The sequence below is a fragment of the Taudactylus pleione genome, unplaced genomic scaffold, assembly GCF_031769625.1.
Source record: "Taudactylus pleione unplaced genomic scaffold, aTauple2 ptg000224l, whole genome shotgun sequence".
Taxonomy (NCBI): Eukaryota; Metazoa; Chordata; class Amphibia; order Anura; family Myobatrachidae; genus Taudactylus; species Taudactylus pleione.
This window is the reverse complement of record NW_028284626.1, coordinates 700,686-722,730: the sequence shown is the minus strand read 5'-3', so window position 1 is coordinate 722,730 and position 22,045 is coordinate 700,686. Positions and strand designations below refer to the sequence as shown.

At 44.3% G+C, this 22,045-nt stretch overlaps 1 protein-coding gene across 1 annotated transcript; it reads right to left on the bottom strand.

Annotated features, from left to right (window-relative positions):
* On the bottom strand, positions 1-21,945 carry LOC148517304 (uncharacterized). The gene is made up of 7 exons (XM_088478864.1): positions 21,779-21,945; positions 10,225-10,389; positions 9,316-9,507; positions 8,987-9,065; positions 8,812-8,867; positions 7,412-8,516; positions 1-1,322 (listed from the first exon to the last, which is right to left on the bottom strand). Exons 2-7 carry the CDS (start codon positions 10,300-10,302, stop codon positions 88-90), a joined length of 2,745 nt encoding a protein of 914 aa, XP_088334990.1. The 5' UTR covers positions 10,303-10,389; positions 21,779-21,945; the 3' UTR covers positions 1-87.
* Between the last annotated feature and the right edge of the window lie 100 nt (positions 21,946-22,045).

The window sequence follows — 22,045 nt, the reverse complement described above, 5'->3', positions numbered from 1 at the left end:
TGTTAACACAGTTTCTTCAGTGAAAATAAGGAATGGTTTACCAAGATCTGATTTCTGTCTTTTCCAACAATCAGAACATGAGAATATCTAATCTGTGTGATGTACGTTATGTCTAACAAGATCTGATTTCCGTGTAAAACATTTCCCACACTCAGAGCATGGAAATGGCTTCTCACCTGTGTGACGTCTCTGATGTCTAACAAAATCCGATTTTTCTGTAAAACATTTCCCACACTCAGAGCATGAAAATGGTTTCTCACCTGTGTGATTTCTCTGATGTCTAACAAGATGTGATTTATAAGTAAACCATTTCCCACACTCAGAGCATGGAAATGGTTTCTCACCTGTGTGACTTCTCTGATGTCTAACAAGATCTGATTTCTCTGTAAAATATTTCCCACACTCAAAGCATGAAAATGTCCTCTCACCTGTGTGACTTCTCTGATGTCTAACAAGATGTGATTTATATGTAAAACATTTCCCACACTGAGAGCATTGAAATGGTTTCTCACCTGTGTGACTTCTCTGATGTCTAACAAAATGTGATTTATATGTAAAACATTTCCCACACTGAGAGCATTGAAATGTTTTCTCATCTGTGTGACTTCTCTGATGTGTTACAAGAAAAAACTTCCGTGTAAAACATTTACCACACTCAGAGCATGAAAACGGCTTCTCACCTGCGTGGCTTCTCTGATGTACAAGAAGATATGATTTCTGTGTAAAACATTTCCCACACTCAGAGCAAGGAAATGGTTTCTCACCTGTGTGACTTCTCTGATGTGTAATAACTTCTGATTTATGTGCATAATATTTCCCACAGTATGCGCAGGAAAACATATTTTTACCTGTGTGAAATCTCTGATGTCTGACAAGATCTATTTTATATTTAAAACATTTCCCACACTCAGAACATGGAAATGGTTTCTCACCTGTGTGGCTTTTCTGATGTCTAACAAGATGTGTTTTATATGTAAAAAAAATCCCACACTCAGAGCATGGAAATGGCTTCACAACGGCCTTAGCTGACTGATGGGTAACAAGCTTTGTGTCCTGTGTAAAACTTTTGCCATGTATAGAACAGGGAGAGATTGCAGCTATGCTAAAAGCTGTACTATGTATAACAGTATCTGAGTTATCAGGGGAACATTGCTGAAGGTCAGAGGGATCAGATGACATATCCCCACTGTGAGGTACTGGATGTATAATTGGGGTAATAGGCTTTTCTCCTGGAGAATCCTGTGTGATGTTATCTTCTATTGTATAGGCTGTTGAGAAAATGTGACATTCTTCCGAGATATTCCTGCTGTTATCTCCATCTGCTGGGAATAAAATAACAAGTTTACTTTGATCAATAAAGATTATGCTGAAAAATCTCCAAATGTACTTGACATGGGTAAATTCAAAATGTTAGAAGATATAATTCATAACTCAGTTTCTGACATTAAGGTGTGTTATACATATAGCATAACTTACATGTTGTATATTTTAATAATTTGTGATGCTTTCAATATCAAGCACGTGGGGGGTGTGCAATAAGATTGTGGATGTGCAGAGCATAGATAGACAAAATCTGACTGGTTCTGAAGTGTAATCTCTGGTTAAAGCACAGAACTGTATATAAGCAGCACTGCACACCAAAGTAGTCAGCTTGTTCACTTCCATTACAAATTCCTTATGGAGATCAGCAGAGGCCACTGGAGAGCCATGATCTTCTACAACTACAAGAGTAGTCTGCAACAGCAGGAGAATTGTGACCGGTTACAAGTTGCTTTTGGGGAGAAAGCACCATCCTGGATCACTGTTTTAGTGGTTTGCAGAATTTCGGCATGGGAGATGGTCCCGAAAGACGAGAAGCGCTGCAGCCCACCTGTGTCTGCCACCACAGACGACAACATTGTTGCCATGAAGGCCATAGTTAAGGTGGATGCCAGGGTGACCATGGCCTAGTTAGAGAAGGAGATAGAGTATTGAGCAGATGGATCCTAATGAGATGCCTATGAAAAGCTTGGGGAAACAGAGTTCTAAGGCTGGGTACACACCTGCACAATATTGTCCCATTTTGGGCAGATTGGGATGACAAATCACGCATATCGTGCAGTGTGTATGCCTGATTTCCCATGGTTGCATGCGATATCGTGTGATTGGCTATGCTGCACGTCATTCATTAAATCTTTTAAGTGTGTGTCGGTCATTTAGGTGTGTACCCACCCTAACAGAGGCAGCTGGGACATTTTGAGGCAGTACTTCCAAGGAATCTCTGCACAGCAGGCATATCACAGTAAGAGACCAGCACTGGAGATACTGGCACGCTCTACATGGTAAAGTCAGCTGTTGACCAATACAAATTGTCAGCCGGCAGCCAGAAGTATGTGGAAAGGCCACCCTGCCTAATGAAAGAGGGGTGGCTGGATACACGGCAACAGCCTTCTCTCTAAAAGGGTTAGATTAGCCAGCAGATGTACCCAGGGTCTACCCTTGACCAAATGGGTAACACATTGAGGTCAGGCTTACCATCAGGCAGCCCAGAAGAGATGCAGCACATGGCACAGTCGTAATTATAAAATTTGCTGAAGACACCACGATAGTGGGTTTAATCAGTGATGGGGATGAGGAGAGCTACAGGACAGAAGTGGATCAACTCATTAAGGGTAATAATTTGCTGCTGAATAATAAAAGAAACCAAAGAGGTAGTGATAGATTTTAGAATAAGTAGGAAAAGTGCCCCCCGAGCCTTATTTTTAAATGGCTCAGAGGGTTAGTGGGATTACGTTTTTAGGAATCAACTTTTCTGATGACCTATTGTGGTCGTCACATATTTCATCAGTAGTTGGGAATGCTCTGCAACGCCTTTTCTTCCTAAGGAAATTTAGAGCAAGTGGTTTATCAAGCCCATTACTTGTACATTTTGATCGCTGTATAATTGAGTCTTCTAACGTACTCCATTACTATTGGTATGGCAACTCCAAATGTACGGACCGTGGTTCTTTAGCTAGGGTGGTCAAAGCAGCTGAAAGAACCATTAGCCAATCCCTGCCTAGATTAGAAGAAATTTATGCTAAAATGTGTGTTCCAAAAGCGATTGTTGCCGATTTTAGCCACCCATGTCATACTCTGTTCTCTTTATTGCCCTCTGGTAAGCAATTTAGGTGTATTGGGTGTCGAACTAGCAGACTCTGGAACAGTTTTTTTCCTTCTGCGATTCTTATCTTAAATTCTTAACTTTTATTGTATTTTAGGTATTTTTATCTGTGAGTTTCTTGCTTCACAATTTCGTGGATACATTTGTAATGTGGATGTGACAATAAATTATTGATACCTGGAAAGAAGGTCAAGTGATGATTGCTGGGAAAGCTCCTCTCAGGGACTGCGCACATGGACGGAAGTCTGAGATAAGTATCTGACAAGTCTCATCATTTCTATCCAGATATTTATTGTGTTCCCTCTGTATGTAGTCTGTGTAATTACTCAGTATAATATTCTGTTTTCTCTGTATGTACGATGTGTAATTACTTCGTATAATATTGTCTGCGTTTTCTGAGTCTGATGATTCTTCGGAAGAATCCTTAACAGAAAAAGGAAGGTGTTCAGGGTGTGGATGACTTGGTTAAAGCAGTGTGTCAGGTCTTTGACTTTTTGGATCTTGAAAATCAGGAGACACCATCTGATGATTTATTTAGAACCAAGATATTAAAGGAAAGATCAGTGTTGTTTCCTTCATCTTCACAATTGTCAGGACGAGCAGGTAGGAAAACTAGTGCCTAGGCTCCAGGATAGGTCAGCATGACAGGAAGGGCATACACCGTGAAGTGTCTGTTTTGAGTGCCAGTCTTCTATCATTCAGGAACTAGAAGATTCTCTTCAGACAGGAGACAGGTATAATAAAAAGCGGTTACATCCTCAGCCTTTCAGTTTCTCCACCAAAAAGGTACTTTTCAACAAGGATACTAAACGACAAACAGAAGTGTCTGGCCTTAGATCAATCAATAACGGTTCTTTTAGATTCAGGAGTGGTTGTCTCAGTACCAAAAAGTCAAAGAGAAATTAGATTTTATTCCAATCTGTTTTTAGTTCAAAAACCAGATATGAGTTTACAAACTAATTTTAAATTAAAAGGACTTAAACTACAGCAAGACAGATTCTGGATGGAATATGTTAGAACAGTCAAACAGAATCGACAGACTACTTTTTTCCATGTATAGACTTCAAGGATGCCTACTTCCTCATACCTATTTGGGAAAGCCATCAATGTATTTTTACGATTTTTGCTTGAGGGATTACATTTCCAATTCAGGGCTCTTCCTTTTGGATTAGCCACAGCCCCTCACATTTTTACAAAAGGCATGGTAAGCCTAGGTAACATCTGTTGGATTAACCATTGTTTTCAGTGATCGCGGTGAGTGGAAAAAATTGTGGGTCCCAGGGACCCCTCACTTTAAAAAATTGGGGTCCTACACCACTTTTTCAGGGTCCCGTTACATATTATGGGAGTTGAGGGCAGGCACCAGTTGGGACTGTGCTGGGGGGTATAAAGCAGTTGGGGTAGAGCTGAGGGTAAAGGTAGGGAGAAGTTGGGGTAGAGCTGCAGCTATAGGGGAGTAAGGGCAGGCAGGGCTGGGGGTAGGGAGGGGTAAGTGCAGACAGTTGATGCGACAGTGCTGGGGGGCATGGAGGGTACTAGGGGCAGGTTGTGTGAGGGGCAATGGTAGATAGCAGCTGACGCAGTACTTGGGGAGTACGGTGGGGGTTAGTGGCAAGCAGTACTTGGAGTAAGGAGGGGGTGAGTGTAGATAGCAGCTGGGGCAGTACTGCAGGCAAGGAGGTTAGGGACAGGCAGTGTTGGGTGTAGAGAGTGGCCAGGGTAAATAGCAACTAGGGCAGTACTGGGGGGGGCAAGGAGGGGGTTAGGGGCAGAGCTGGGTCAGGATAGCAGCTGGGGCAGCACTGGGGGTAGAGAGGGGGCAAGTGTAGATAGTAGCAGGGGCAGTATGGGAGGCATATAGGGGAAAAGAGTTGTTAGCAGCTAGGGCAGTACTGGGGCAAGGAAGAGGTTAGGGGCAAGCAATACTGGGTGTAGGGAGTGGTAAGGGTAGATAACTAGGGCAGTACTGGGGGGCAAGGAGGGTGTTAAGGGCAGGCAATAGTTAGAATAGCAGCTGGGGCAGAACTGAGGGTATGGAGGGGGTAAAGATAGACTGCACATGGGGTAGTGTTTACCTCATTGCTTTTGCTGGGAGCCCCCAGCCGGGTCACTGTTACAGCTTCCTCCTGTCCCATGCAGTGTACACCTTCCCTGCCTCCTGTGTGCAGCGCGCTCAGCTTGCTGAAGGAGAGCAGGCTGCCGGAGGGTCCCGGTACCACTGACATTCTGCTGCCCGATGGACGCTGCGCATGCAAGCTGGTGGGAGACGCCGCGGGGGGAGATGCCGCGCATACAAGCTGGTGGGAGACGCCGCAGGGGGAGATGCCGCGCATACAAGCTGGTGGGATACACCGCACATACAGGCTGGGGGGAGACGCCGCGGAAGGAGATGCCGCGCATACAAGCTGGTGGGAGATGCCGCACATACAGGCTGGGGGGAGACGCCGCGGGGGGAGATGCCGCGCATATAGGCTGGGGGGAGACACCGCGCGCCCATTGGCTGGGGGAGATGCCGCGCGCCCATTGGCTGTGGGAAACGCCGCGCGCCCATTGGCTGGGGGAGACGCCATGCATCCATTGGCTGGGGGAGACGCTGCAGCGCAGCCATTGACTGGGGGAGACGTCGCAGCGCAGCCATTGGCTACAACAGCACAAACAGAGCCAGCGGGTCCTACAGGACCTGATCAGTTTTTAAATCTGGGTCCCCAGTTTGCTGTAGTGCGTAAAAACGCGCTATATCGCGTATTTTGCGAACCCTGGTTTTCTATTTAGATGATTTGCTTTTCAAAGCAAAGTCAATAGAGGCTCTTCAAGTAGATCTGATAAGGACAGTAAACGTCCTAGAGTTCCATGTCTGGGTTACCAACTACCAAAATTCCAAGATGCTTCCCAGTCAACGCAGGAAAGTTTTGAAGTGTTCAATACCCAACTAGCCAGGGTCTTTTTGCCAACAGAAAACCTATAATAACCAAGTCGTACAACATTACAGCAGTAGCATACATAAATCATCAGGGGAGCTGTAAAAAGGTCCCTGGCAATGAGAGAATCCTTTCAGATCCTATCTTCAGCGGAGATTCATGTTCCAGCGATATGTGCAGTATTATTTCAGGAATAGAGAGTTGGAAGATGGACTTTCAGAGTGGCCAGTTTATACTTCCAGGGGAATGGTCTCAGCATCCAGAAGCCTTTAACAGTCTGATAACTATATGGGGGTCAGCAAGAGATAGATCTAATGGTTTCTCAATTCAACAATAAAATGGCCAGGTGTTGTTGCAAGGTCAAGGATCAATCAGCCTTCCTAATAGATGCCATGGTGGTCCCTTGGAGTTTTCATCTAACGTACATTTTCCCACAAATAAATTTGAGAAAGTTGGCTCTGATTCCAAAAGTAAAGACTTTCTAGCAGGGTGTATAACATATACAGCCGCCATATATGCATCCAGAGCCTTGGAATATAAAGCTGGCGCTGTCAGCGCTTCAGTTACCACCCTTGGCAGTAGGTGGACATGAAGTGGGTAACTTTTAGTTATATAATCATCTAGAAGAGTTTCTCCTGATGATAGAACTAAAAGAAAACATAACTTCCAAGATACTCACTTCAGGGTTAGGGAAGAATACCTCCCGGAACAGCCACTCCATCAGATGTCTGCACTGAAACTACTCGTCACATGACTGCCCGGACCCGGAAGACTTCTCTGGATACGCCGCTGCTGCCGGGAGCCGGTAAGTCACAACCAGGGACATTTCACATTCTATCACGTCAACATTTCTCAGTTTCCACATAATGAATATCAACCTTATATACCACACCGGTCTCCAATCATGTTACCAGCTCTCTTCACGTGTAAACTAAACCCGGCTCCACTAGTACAATATTATGCATGTCCAGCCTCAGTGTAAAATCCAATTATTTTACAAGGGCAAAACAGAAAAATGCCATATAATAAAAACAGTGCTCTATAGAAGCGCTAGGCAGCCAGCGTAAGTCAGGGGGATTACTGTACAAACATCCCGACTGATTCACAAGTAAAATTTGAGTAGTAGCCTGGATTAGTTACAGCTAAAACTATGAAAGCATCTGTATGCTCTGTGTATTCTATTACCTTCACCTGGTAGTACTGTCATTTTAAGGACATTTGATTTGATTCAATAAACATCTGTTTTCATCCAAGATGCCGGCATCTGCTCTATATCCTGTGACCACCCCATAAAGTGCCTGAGCAAAGAGAATGTCTGGCTTTTTTCCTGTAATAAGTGTTTATTACTCACCTGTGCTGATATCTGTACGGATTTCCTCCTCTCTACACTGCTCATCACCCCTCACATATGTATCTTCTTCTGCCTCTATATCGTCTGCCTTCATATCAGTCACATACGTTTCTTCTTCTCCGTCTTTCTCTTCTGTCTTATTATCAGTCACATACGTCTCTTCTTCTCCCTCTGTATCTTCTGTCTTATTATCAGTCACACAAGTCTCTTCTACTGCCTCCATATCTTCTGTGCTATTCTCAGTCACATATGTATCTTCTTCTGCCTCTATATCTTCTGCCTTCATATCAGTCAGATATGTCACTTCTTCTCCCTCTGAATCTTCTGCCTTATCATTAGTCACATACGTCTCTTCTTCTCCCTCTAGATCTTCTGTGCTATTTTCAGTCACATATGTCTCTTCTTCTCCCTGTATGTCTTCTGTGCTATTATCAGTCACATACATCTCTTCTTCTCCCACTATATCTTCTGCCTTCATATCAGTCACATATGTCTCTTCTTCTCCCTCTATACCTTTTGCCTTATCAGTCACATATGTCTCTTCTTCTCCCTCTATATCGTCTGTGCTATTATCAGTCACATATGTCTCTTCTTCTCCCTCTATATCTTCTGCCTTCATATCAGTCACATATGTCACTTCTTCTCCCTCTATATCTTCTGCCTTATTATCAGTCACATACATCTCTTCTTCTCCCACTATATCTTCTGCCTTCATATCAGTGACATATGTCACTTCTTCTCCCTCTGTATCTTTTGCCTTCATATCAGTCACATACGTCTCTTCTTCTCCCTCTATATCTTCTGTGCTATTATCAGTCACATATGTATCTTCTTCTGCCTCTATATCTTCTGCCTTCATATCAGTAACATACGTCTCTTCTCCCGCTTTATCTTCTGCCATAATATCAGTCACATACGTCTGTTCTTCTACCTCTGTATCTTCTGCCTTCATATCAGTCACATACATCTCATCTTGTCCCTCTATATCTTCTGCCTTCATATCAGTCACATACGTCTCTCCTCCCTCTATATCTTCTGCCTTGTCAGTCACATATGTCTCTTCTTCCTCTGTCTCTTCTATTTTAATATTAGCCAAATCGTCAACCTAACAAAACAATAAAATAACACTTTAATATTGTCTGATGTCATTACTCGAGACTAAACTCCAGTGCATTAGACTTATAAAGGTTTATTTATGAAGTGATAGGTTGCAAAACCCAGAGCTTCTGATCCTGTTTATGCCCAATATTTAAAAAAGCTAATAAAAGCATTGTCTTATTACATATCGGGCATAAATACATCCACTTTACATATCATACAATGAACAGTCACTTTGGTATATTATTGAGACCATAAATCACATCTAACTGTGGGAATCTGTGAACCTCCTCTGTACAAACCTGGGAATAAAGAGGACGGGGACATCTCTCTGGGGCATTTTTGTTACTGGGTCCATCTGTAGGAGACACAAAATTACTGAGTTCATTATATATATGTGTTTATCAGATGATGTGTGTATTTAGGGGGCCCCTATACCTGCTCTCCCCTGTACAATAAATGACAGTCTCGTCTTACCCAGTGATGTGAAAGGCCGGCGATTCTCCATCATCACGTCCTTGTACAGACCCTTGTGTCCCTCTATATACTCCCCCTCCTGCATTAAGACATAGACAATGACATTCTGACACCTTATGGGAACCTGACACACACAATGATACAGTCATCACCCAGACACATCCCCTGGTGTTACTGTATAATGTCCCATTCCCAGCAGTCACCTCTCCAGTCATCACCCAGACACATCCCCTGGTGTTACTGTATAATGTCCCATTCCCAGCAGTCACCTCTCCAGTCATCACCCAGACACATCCCCTGTTGTTACTATATAATGTCCCAGAAGTCACCTCTCTAGTCAGCAGCTGAATGATCTTGTTGGTGAGTTCGATGATCTTCTTGTCATTGTCTATCTTGTGTATCAGTGAGAGAGGTGGAGGCACCGTGATGGGGCTCTGGGCCCTGCTCTGTTCTCCTGACACACGGGGATGACTGCCAGACGTCTCACAGTCATCAGATGTCTTCTTCATTACTATGTAATCCTGTGTATTCAAAAAGATACTTTGAGTGCAGATCCTCTTCACCACCCCAGTCATGTCCATGTATTATTACTATAGATAAGTGATGTCACTGTGACAACCCCTGTCAGTTGTGGTAACCCTTAAATGTCATAATTTTAATTGAATATAAATAAAGATTAATATGTTTTAACTAAGGAATGATTAATGTGGACTGACATAATGGTGCACCGTAGTAAAAGACTCTACTTTTCTCTTTGTTTTTTAAAAAAAGTCACTGTGACACTCCCAGATAATCCTCACCTTCCAATTCATGTCCCTGTATTATTACTGTAGCTATAAGTGATGTCACTGTGACACTCCCTGACCCTCTCACCTCCCCAGTCATGTCCCTGTATTATTACTATAGATATAAGTGATGTCACTGTGACACTCCCAGATCCCCTCACCTCCCCAGTCATGTCCCTGTATTATTACTATAGATATAAGTGATGTCACTGTGACACTCCCAGATCCCCTCACCTCCCCAGTCATGTCCCTGTATTATTACTATAGATATAAGTGATGTCACTGTGACACTCCCAGATCCCCTCACCTCCCCAGTCATGTCCCTGTATTATTACTATAGATATAAGTGATGTCACTGTGACACTCCCAGATCCCCTCACCTCCCCAGTCATGTCCCTGTATTATTACTATAGATATAAGTGATGTCACTGTGACACTCCCAGATCCCCTCACCTCCCCAATCAGCAGGTAGATGATCTCCAGGGTGAGATTTAGTATCCTCTCAGTCATGTGATTCCTGTTCATGTCCATCCTCAGTGATCAGTGATTTATAGAGGACACGTCTCACACTCACGTGACGTCTAGTAACAAGGATCTGACTCCTCACTGTACAGAAATCTAGAAATAAATATAATTATTAGAAGCTATTTCTTACCAGTTATTTATATAGTGCGCACATATTACTCAGCGCTTTACAGGGAATATTTAGTCACTGACATCTCTCTCTGCCCCAGTGGAGCTTACAATCGACATTTCCTACCACATGGACAGCCCACACACATACACACTAGGGGTATTTATGAAAGAACAATGTAAAAAAAAAGGTGTGAGGTCTAGGCCAACCACAAGAGACTCTATAAAGAGAGCACTCAAAATAGCAAGTTATCACCCATTATTATCTGACTAAAATTTAACCTTTAATTGGATTGTTAGAAACAAAGTAAAATTGAACTCACACTTACATATAACAGATATAGACAAGTTGACAAAACTACAGTATATTGTAATCACTGTAGTTATTGGTCATTTAAAGGTGAAGTATTACAAAAATTAAATAGATACATCACTAACATAAATGTTAAAAGGTCTTAATGTAAAAAACACCAGGTACAGAATAATAAATAAAAAGTTGCTCCCTATGTAGGACATGAGATGATCACCATCAATGATAGATCTACAACAAAAACCCCTAAAGTAAAGAAATAAAAGTTGGGTGTATCCAGTTATGCAGCTGGGCTCTGCTGTTCCCCCTCATACAATGTAGAGGAGAGGGAATGAGAGATCTGCTAGCGCAATCACCCCTTGAAAAGAAGTCAACAGTGATCCACTTCATCAACCCCAATCTCTGCTGTTGGTTGTCTTGCCACAAGTATTGGACAATCAATGAGAGGATTCTTAGGTTGGTATGAGAATCACTGGGAAATACAAGTATTGAAACAATCAAATCTCAAAGGTGTATAGAGAAGTCTGGGATAAAGATTCTGATCTCATTCCCTCTCCTCTACATTGTATGAGGGGGAACAGCAGAGCCTAGCTGCATAACTAGATACACCCAACTTTTATTTCTTTACTTTAGGGGTTTTTGTTGTAGATCTATCATTGACGGTGATCACCTCATGTCCTACATAGGGAACAAATTTTGTTTTATTATTCTGTACCTGGTGTTTTTTACATTAAGACCTTTTAACATTTATGTTAGTGATGTATCTATGTAATTTTTGTAATACTTCACCTTTAAATGACCAATAACTACAGTGATTACAATATACTGTAGTTTTGTCAACTTGTCTATATCTGTTATATGCAAGTGTGAGTTCAATTCTACTTTGTTTCTAACAATCCAATTAAAGGTTAAACTTTAGTCAGATAATAATGGGTGATAACTTGCTATTTTGCGTGCTCTCTCTATAGAGTCTTTTGTGGCTGGCCCAGACCTCCCACATTTTATTTTACATTGTTCTAATTACTCTGAGAAGCACCTCCACAATTCTACACATACCCTGAGGGGAATAATTGATTATAGAGTGGATACAATAGCAATTATTTTTATCCCATATAATTAATTACTTTATTATACGGTGAATTGAAACCTGTGCGGTGACATTTCCCATTTCCCTTCCCTTTAATATGTATTTATGACAGAAGCCAACTAACCTACCAGTGTAAGAAACCAATGTAAACACGGGTAGAACATACAAAATCCAGACAGACAGGACCTTGGGCAGGAATTAAATCCATGACCCCAGTGCGGAGTAGAAATGCTGTCCACTATGCTATCATGTTGTCCATAAAAACATAAGATTACACTGAGTGACCACTAAATCCCCTCAATCCCAGAGCCATAGAGTCTTGGTCATTGTTTCTCAGAAGTTCACTGACCCAGCTTCTCAGGTGCCCTCCCTCTATTAGTGACTTGGTAACCATGGTTGGCTTGAGCCTTCCTAGGTGAGAGGGTTAATAGCTCCCTCCCTAGTTATGATGATGTTATCAACAGTGTTCCAGTATTGGGGGCAGACTAATGGGTGACTTGTTATTGTGGACCCCTCGTATGCAGATTCCCTCCCTCAGAGTGGGTTTGTTCTGCAGGGGTCCCTTCAAAATGTTGCTGTGGGGACAAAGTTCTAGGTCCACCTATGGTACTGAGACATCTATTCCAGGAGCTGGAAGAGATGGAATTAGTAACCTAACACCTGTTCTGGCAAATAGATATAGCTACTACTCCAACACCTATTCCAGCAGCTGCAATAAAGGGCGTGAGTATTTAGATCCCTATTTTGACACCCAGAATGGATGGCTAAGGTACTGGGAGACCCAATGGGACAGCTGGAAGAGATGGTTCTCATAGCCCTATTCTGGCACTTGAAACAGCTGGCTAACGTACGCACAGCTCCATCTACCACCTGACACAGTTGGTTAAGGTTATCAGAGCTCTATTCCGGCACAAAGAACAGCAGAAGTACTCACTGCTCCATCTAGGCTCCCGAACAGGTAGCTTACACACTCAGAGCTCTTTACCGGCACCAGGAATGGCTGGCTAACATACTAAAGTGAAACCTGAAACAGATGGCTAACGTACACAGAGCTGCATTCTGGAACTCAGCTAAGCTGGCTAACGTACTCCGAGCTCCATCCGCCATCTGTAACATTTGGTAAAGATGGTCAGAGGTCTATTCCGGCACTTAGGACGGATGCTAATGCACTCAAAACTGTATTTTGGCACCAAGTCCCAAACGTACTTTATCTCCATACCAGCACCCAGAACAGATGGCTAATATACTCAGAGCTCCATCCCAGCACCCGGAAAAGCAGGTAAAAGTACTGTAGCTCCATACCGTCACCTGGAATAGCAGGCTAGTGTACTCAGAAACAGATGACTCGTGTACTATACCGTCACTTAGTCACCCTGGCGGGACACCGTTATACATTACACTCCTGCACATGACACAGATGTACTAGTGTACTATACCGTCACTTAGTCACACTGGCAGGACACCGTTATACATTACATTCCTGCACATGACACAGATGACTAGTGTACTATACCGTCACTTAGTCACACTGGCAGGACACCGTTATACATTACATTCCTGCACATCACACAGATGACTAGTGTACTATACCGTCACTTAGTCACACTGGCAGGACACCGTTATATATTACATTCCTGCACATGATACAGATGACTAGTGTACTATACCGTCACTTAGTCACACTGGCAGGACACCGTTATACATTACATTCCTGCACATGACACAGATGTACTAGTGTACTATACCGTCACTTAGTCACACTGGCAGGATACCGTATACATTACATTCCTGCACATCGCACAGATGACTAGTGTACTATACCGTCACTTAGTCACACTGGCAGGACACCGTTATACATTACATTCCTGCACATCACACAGATGACTAGTGTACTATACCGTCACTTAGTCACACTGGCAGGATACCGTATACATTACATTCCTGCACATCGCACAGATGACTAGTGTACTATACCGTCACGTAGTCACACCGGCAGGACACCGTTATATATTACATTCCTGCACATGACACAGATGACTAGTGTACTATACCGTCACTTAGTCACACTGGCAGGACACCGTTATACATTACATTCCTGCACATCACACAGATGACTAGTGTACTATACCGTCACTTAGTCATACTGGCAGGACACCGTTGTACATTACATTCCTGCACATCACACAGATGACTAGTGTACTATACCGTCACTTAGTCACACTGGCAGGACACCGTTATACATTACATTCCTGCACATCACACAGATATACTAGTGTACTATACCGTCACTTAGTCACACTGGCAGGACACCGTTATATATTACATTCCTGCACATGACACAGATGACTAGTGTACTAAACCGTCACTTAGTCACACTGGCAGGACACCGTTATACATTACATTCCTGCACATCACACAGATGTACTAGTGTACTATACCGTCACTTAGTCACACTGGCGGGACACCGTTATACATTACATTCCTGCACATGACACAGAGGACTAGTGTACTATACCGTCACTTAGTCACACTGGCAGGACACCGTTATACATTACATTCCTGCACATCACACAGATATACTAGTGTACTATACCGTCACTTAGTCACACTGGCAGGACACCGTTATACATTACATTCCTGCACATGGCACAGATGACTAGTGTACTATACCGTCACTTAGTCACACTGGCAGGACACCGTTATACATTACATTCCTGCACATCACACAGATGACTAGTGTACTATACCGTCACTTAGTCACACTGGCAGGACACCGTTATACATTACATTCCTGCACATCACACAGATGACTAGTGTACTATACCGTCATTTAGTCACACTGGCAGGACACCGTTATATATTACATTCCTGCACATGACACAGATGACTAGTGTACTATACCGTCACTTAGTCACACTGGCAGGACAACGTTATACATTACATTCCTGCACATGACACAGATGACTAGTGTACTATACCGTCACTTAGTCACACTGGCAGGACAACGTTATACATTACATTCCTGCACATGACACAGATGTACTAGTGTACTATACCGTCACTTAGTCACACTGGCAGGACACAATTATACATTACATTCCTGCACATGACACAGATGACTAGTGTACTATACCGTCACTTAGTCACACTGGCAGGACACCGTTATACATTACATTCCTGCACATCACACAGATGACTAGTGTACTATACCGTCACTTAGTCACACTGGCAGGATACCGTATACATTACATTCCTGCACATCGCACAGATGACTAGTGTACTATACCGTCACGTAGTCACACCGGCAGGACACCGTTATATATTACATTCCTGCACATGACACAGATGACTAGTGTACTATACCGTCACTTAGTCACACTGGCAGGACACCGTTATACATTACATTCCTGCACATCACACAGATGACTAGTGTACTATACCGTCACTTAGTCATACTGGCAGGACACCGTTGTACATTACATTCCTGCACATCACACAGATGACTAGTGTACTATACCGTCACTTAGTCACACTGGCAGGACACCGTTATACATTACATTCCTGCACATCACACAGATATACTAGTGTACTATACCGTCACTTAGTCACACTGGCAGGACACCGTTATATATTACATTCCTGCACATGACACAGATGACTAGTGTACTAAACCGTCACTTAGTCACACTGGCAGGACACCGTTATACATTACATTCCTGCACATCACACAGATGTACTAGTGTACTATACCGTCACTTAGTCACACTGGCGGGACACCGTTATACATTACATTCCTGCACATGACACAGAGGACTAGTGTACTATACCGTCACTTAGTCACACTGGCAGGACACCGTTATACATTACATTCCTGCACATCACACAGATATACTAGTGTACTATACCGTCACTTAGTCACACTGGCAGGACACCGTTATACATTACATTCCTGCACATGGCACAGATGACTAGTGTACTATACCGTCACTTAGTCACACTGGCAGGACACCGTTATACATTACATTCCTGCACATCACACAGATGACTAGTGTACTATACCGTCACTTAGTCACACTGGCAGGACACCGTTATACATTACATTCCTGCACATCACACAGATGACTAGTGTACTATACCGTCATTTAGTCACACTGGCAGGACACCGTTATATATTACATTCCTGCACATGACACAGATGACTAGTGTACTATACCGTCACTTAGTCACACTGGCAGGACAACGTTATACATTACATTCCTGCACATGACACAGATGACTAGTGTACTATACCGTCACTTAGTCACACTGGCAGGACAACGTTATACATTACATTCCTGCACATGACACAGATGTACTAGTGTACTATACCGTCACTTAGTCACACTGGCAGGACACAATTATACATTACATTCCTGCACATGACACAGATGACTAGTGTACTATACCGTCACTTAGTCACACTGGCAGGACACCGTTATACATTACATTCCTGCACATCACACAGATGACTAGTGTACTATACCGTCACTTAGTCACACTGGCAGGACACCGTTATATATTACATTCCTGCACATGACACAGATGACTAGTGTACTATACCGTCACTTAGTCACACTGGCAGGACACCGTTATACATTACATTCCTGCACATGACACAGATGACTAGTGTACTATACCGTCACTTAGTCACACTGGCAGGACACCGTTATACATTACATTCCTGCACATCACACAGATGACTAGTGTACTATACCGTCACTTAGTCACACTGGCAGGACACCGTTATATATTACATTCCTGCACATGACACAGATGACTAGTGTACTATACCGTCACTTAGTCACACTGGCAGGACACCGTTATATATTACATTCCTGCACATGACACAGATGACTAGTGTACTATACCGTCACTTAGTCACACTGGCAGGACACCGTTATACATTACATTCCTGCACATGACACAGATGTACTAGTGTACTATACCGTCACTTAGTCACACTGGCAGGACAACATTATACATTACATTCCTGCACAAGACACAGATGTACTAGTGTACTATACCGTCACTTAGTCACACTGGCAGGACACCGTTATATATTACATTACTGCACATGACACAGATGACTAGTGTACTATACCGTCACTTAGTCACACTGGCTGGACGCCGTTATACATTACATTCCTGCACATCGCACAGATGTACTAGTGTACTATACCGTCACTTAGTCACACTGGCAGGACGCCGTTATACATTACATTCCTGCACATGACACAGATGTACTAGTGTACTATACCGTCACTTAGTCACACTGGCAGGACACCGTTATACATTACATTCCTGCACATCACACAGATGACTAGTGTACTATACCGTCACTTAGTCACACTGACAGGACACCGTTATACATTACATTCCTGCTCATCGCACAGATGTACTAGTGTACTATACCGTCACTTAGTCACACTGGCAGGACACCGTTATACATTACATTCCTGCACATCACACAGATGACTAGTGTACTATACCGTCACTTAGTCACACTGGCAGGACACCGTTATATATTACATTCCTGCACATGACACAGATGACTAGTGTACTATACCGTCACTTAGTCACACTGGCAGGACCGTTATATATTACATTCCTGCACATTACACAGATGTACTAGTGTACTATACCGTCACTTAGTCACACTGGCAGGACACAGTTATACATTACATTCCTGCACATGACACAGATGACTAGTGTACTATACCGTCACTTAGTCACACTGGCAGGACGCCGTTATACATTACATTCCTGCACATGACACAGATGTACTAGTGTACTATACCGTCACTTAGTCACACTGGCAGGACACCGTTATATATTACATTCCTGCACATGACACAGATGTACTAGTGTACTATACCGTCACTTAGTCACACTGGCAGGACACCGTTATACATTACATTCCTGCACATCACACAGATATACTAGTGTACTATACCGTCACTTAGTCACACTGGCAGGACACCGTTATACATTACATTCCTGCACATGGCACAGATGACTAGTGTACTATACCGTCACTTAGTCACACTGGCAGGACACCGTTATACATTACATTCCTGCCAGTATGTATATATTTTATGTTTATATACATTTAGCACATTGATGTAGTGATTCTATCAGGATGAACCATCCGTTTGTCATACATTGTAGGTTCACAGAATTATACAATTAATTCACAAGTCCTTGAGAGTGAGATTAATTGCTTGTGAGATAACGGTCAGTTTATACAAGGCCGAGAAACGCGTTAGTTACTCTCACCACGACCTATTTCTACTTGTTGGGATACTTGTTTTTGACACCGGATTACCGTTTTTTTAACCGTGCTTTCAGCGCTACATGGCGAATCCAGCAGCTCTCTAGCATCTTCTATCACTAATATCCACTGTCACATACAGCACCGGACAGAGCGGAGTCACAGCCTGCAATACTATTCACTTTACCCGGCCGGGATCAGTTGTGGAGCAGACATCGGGTGCTCCTTCCCCTGACTATTACAGGATTGGAGTCACAGGAGGTTACCCGGCGGGATCAGTTGTGGAGCAGACAGCGGGTGCTCCTTCCCCTGACTATTACAGGATTGGAGTCACAGGAGGTTACCGGGCCTGGATCAGTTGTGGAGCAGACAGCGGGTGCTCCTTCCCCTGACTGTTACAGGATTGGAGTCACAGGAGGTTACCCGGCCGGGATCAGTTGTGGAGCAGACAGCGGGTGCTCCATCCCCTGACTATTACAGGATTGGAGTCACAGGAGGTCACCCGGCCGGGATCAGTTGTGGAGCAGACAGCGGGTGCTCCTTCCCTGACTATTACAGGATTGGAGTCACAGGAGGTTACCCGGCCGGGATCAGTTATGGAGCAGACAGCGGGTGCTCCTTCCCCTGACTATTACAGAATTGGAGTCACAGGAGGTTACCCGGCCGGGATCAGTTGTGGACCAGACAGCGGGTGCTCCTTCCCCTGACTATTACAGGATTGGAGTCACAGGAGGTTACCCGGCCGGGATCAGGTGAGGAGCAGACAGCGGGTGCTCCTTCCCCTGACTGTTACAGGATTGGAGTCACAGGAGGTCACCCGGCCGGGATCAGTTGTGGAGCAGACAGCGGGTGCTCCTTCCCCTGACTATTACAGGATTGGAGTCACAGGAGGTCACCCGGCCGGGATCAGTTGTGGAGCAGACAGCGGGTGCTCCTTCCCTGACTATTACAGGATTGGAGTCACAGGAGGTTACCCGGCCGGGATCAGTTATGGAGCAGACAGCGGGTGCTCCTTCCCCTGACTATTACAGAATTGGAGTCACAGGAGGTTACCCGGCCGGGATCAGTTGTGGACCAGACAGCGGGTGCTCCTTCCCCTGACTATTACAGGATTGGAGTCACAGGAGGTTACCCGGCCGGGATCAGGTGTGGAGCAGACAGCGGGTGCTCCTTCCCCTGACTATTACAGGATTGGAGTCACAGGAGGTTACCCGGCCGGGATCAGTTGTGGAGCAGACAGCGGGTGCTCCTTCCCCTGACTATTACAGGATTGGAGTCACAGGAGGTCACCCGGCCGGGATCAGTTGTGGAGCAGACAGCGGGTGCTCCTTCCCCTATTACAGGATTGGAGTCACAGGAGGTTACCCGGCGGGATCAGTTGTGGAGCAGACAGCGGGTGCTCCTTCCCCTGACTATTACAGGATTGGAGTCACAGGAGGTTACCCGGCCGGGATCAGTTGTGGAGCAGACAGCGGGTGCTCCTTCCCCTGACTATTACAGGATTGGAGTCACAGGAGGTTACCCTGCCGGGATCAGGTGTGGAGCAGACAGCGGGTGCTCCTTCCCCTGACTATTACAGGATTGGAGTCACAGGAGGTTACCCGGCCGGGATCAGTTGTGGAGCAGACAGCGGGTGCTCCTTCCCCTGACTATTACAGGATTGGAGTCACAGGAGGTCACCCGGCCGGGATCAGTTGTGGAGCAGACAGCGGGTGCTCCTTCCCCTGACTATTACAGGATTGGAGTCACAGGAGGTCACCCGGCCGGGATCAGTTGTGGAGCAGACAGCGGGTGCTCCTTCCCCTGACTATTACAGGTTTGGAGTCACAGGAGGTCACCCGGCCGGGATCAGTTGTGGAGCAGACAGCGGGTGCTCCTTCCCCTGACTATTACAGGATTGGAGTCACAGGAGGTCACCCGGCCGGGATCAGTTGTGGAGCAGACAGCGGGTGCTCCTTCCCCTGACTATTACAGGATTGGAGTCACAGGAGGTCACCCAGCCGGGATCAGTTGTGGAGCAGACAGCGGGTGCTCCTTCCCCTGACTATTACAGAATTGGAGTCACAGGAGGTTACCCGGCCGGGATCAGTTGTGGAGCAGACAGCGGGTGCTCCTTCCCCTGACTATTACAGGATTGGAGTCACAGGAGGTTACCCGGCCGGGATCTGGTGTGGAGCAGACAGCGGGTGCTCCTTCCCCTGACTATTACAGGATTGGAGTCACAGGAGGTTACCCGGCCGGGATCAGTTGTGGAGCAGACAGCGGGTGCTCCTTCCCCTGACTATTACAGGATTGGAGTCACAGGAGGTTACCGGCCGGGATCAGTTGTGGAGCAGACAGCGGGTGCTCCTTCCCCTGACTATTACAGGATTGGAGTCACAGGAGGTTACCGGGTAAGAACCTCTAACCACAAATAAGACTTATTACCCGCTTTATATAAAGTTTATTCAACCTTTCATCCTGCATACAAATATACGGGTCATCCATTATCCCGGGAAACATTATCCAACATACTTATTATCCGGATTTCTGTTACAATAACTGGACGTGTAACATATATATTTATCCTCCACCAGGAGTTACAGGATTTCTTCTTCCTTGATCTGCAACAATTGTTTCTTTTTTACTTTGAAATTGTTTTTATGTTTGTATTTAATATGATAAATGCTACTACTTAGTGACACAAGCAGAATTTTATTGGTCAATATTTTAGAATATTTTATTAAAGATCCAGAGTTAATAATCTCTTAGAATTTGGATTTGTGATCTTTGTTAGATGTCTTGTATGATACTAAAACAAATTATCAGCGCTCCCGATTTCCTTCTCTTTATATTAACAAGGTCTGCGCCACCTGTATTATAGTAACAATGGAGTTTGCACCACCTGTATTATAGTAACAACTGGGGCTGTTCCACCTGTATTATATTAACAACAGAGTCTGCACCACCTGTATTGTAGCAACAACTGGGTCTGCATAACCTGTTATAGTAACAGCAGGGTCTACTCCACCTGTATTATAGTAACAATGGAGTCTGCACCACCTGTATTATAGTAACAACTGAGTCTGCTAAACCTGTATTATAGTAACAATAGAGTCTGCACCACCTGTATTATAGTAACAACAGAGTCTATAGTACCAACGGAGACCGTGCCACCTGTATTATAGTAACAACTGGGTCTGCTCCACCTGTATTATAGTAACAACTGAGTCTGCACCACCTGCATTATAGTAACATCAGGGTCTGCGCCACCTGTGTTATAGTAACAATGGAGTTTGCACCACCTGTTATAGTAACAATGGAGTCTGCACCACCTGTGCTATAGTAACAGCAGGGTCTGCGCCACCTGTATTATAGTAACATCAGGGTCTGCGCCACCTGTGTTATAGTAACAATGGAGTCTGCACCACCTGTGCTATAGTAACAGCAGGGTCTGCGCCACCTGCATTAGAAAATTAGGACACTAGAGTGTATCCTACCTGCACAGTGACAATGCAACACCACAGTCTGCTCCAGCTGTACTACAGCAATGAAACAGTGTCTGGTCTCCTTGTAGTACAGCAAAGTGTCACCAATGTCTGCTCAGCCTACAGAAGAATAATAATAATAATAATAATAATAATAATAATAATAATAATAATAATAATAATAATAATAATATAATTACCTGCTGTCAGACACAACACTGGCTGCTCCCTGTCCCTGCTGCTTCCTGTGGGAATGATAGGAGGAGGGAGACCTCAGACCAGGAGAAAATGGCCGCCGCTCCTAATGTAACCTCAGGGCCAGGGAACATGATATTGCAGCTGGACTGGTATACAGGAAAATGGCCGCCGCCCTCCCGCACTGAGGACATGTATTATAGAGAAGACTGTCATTCTAGAGAGGATTACCGGGCTGATTAACACGGCTCCGCCCACCCGCCGTCTCTATG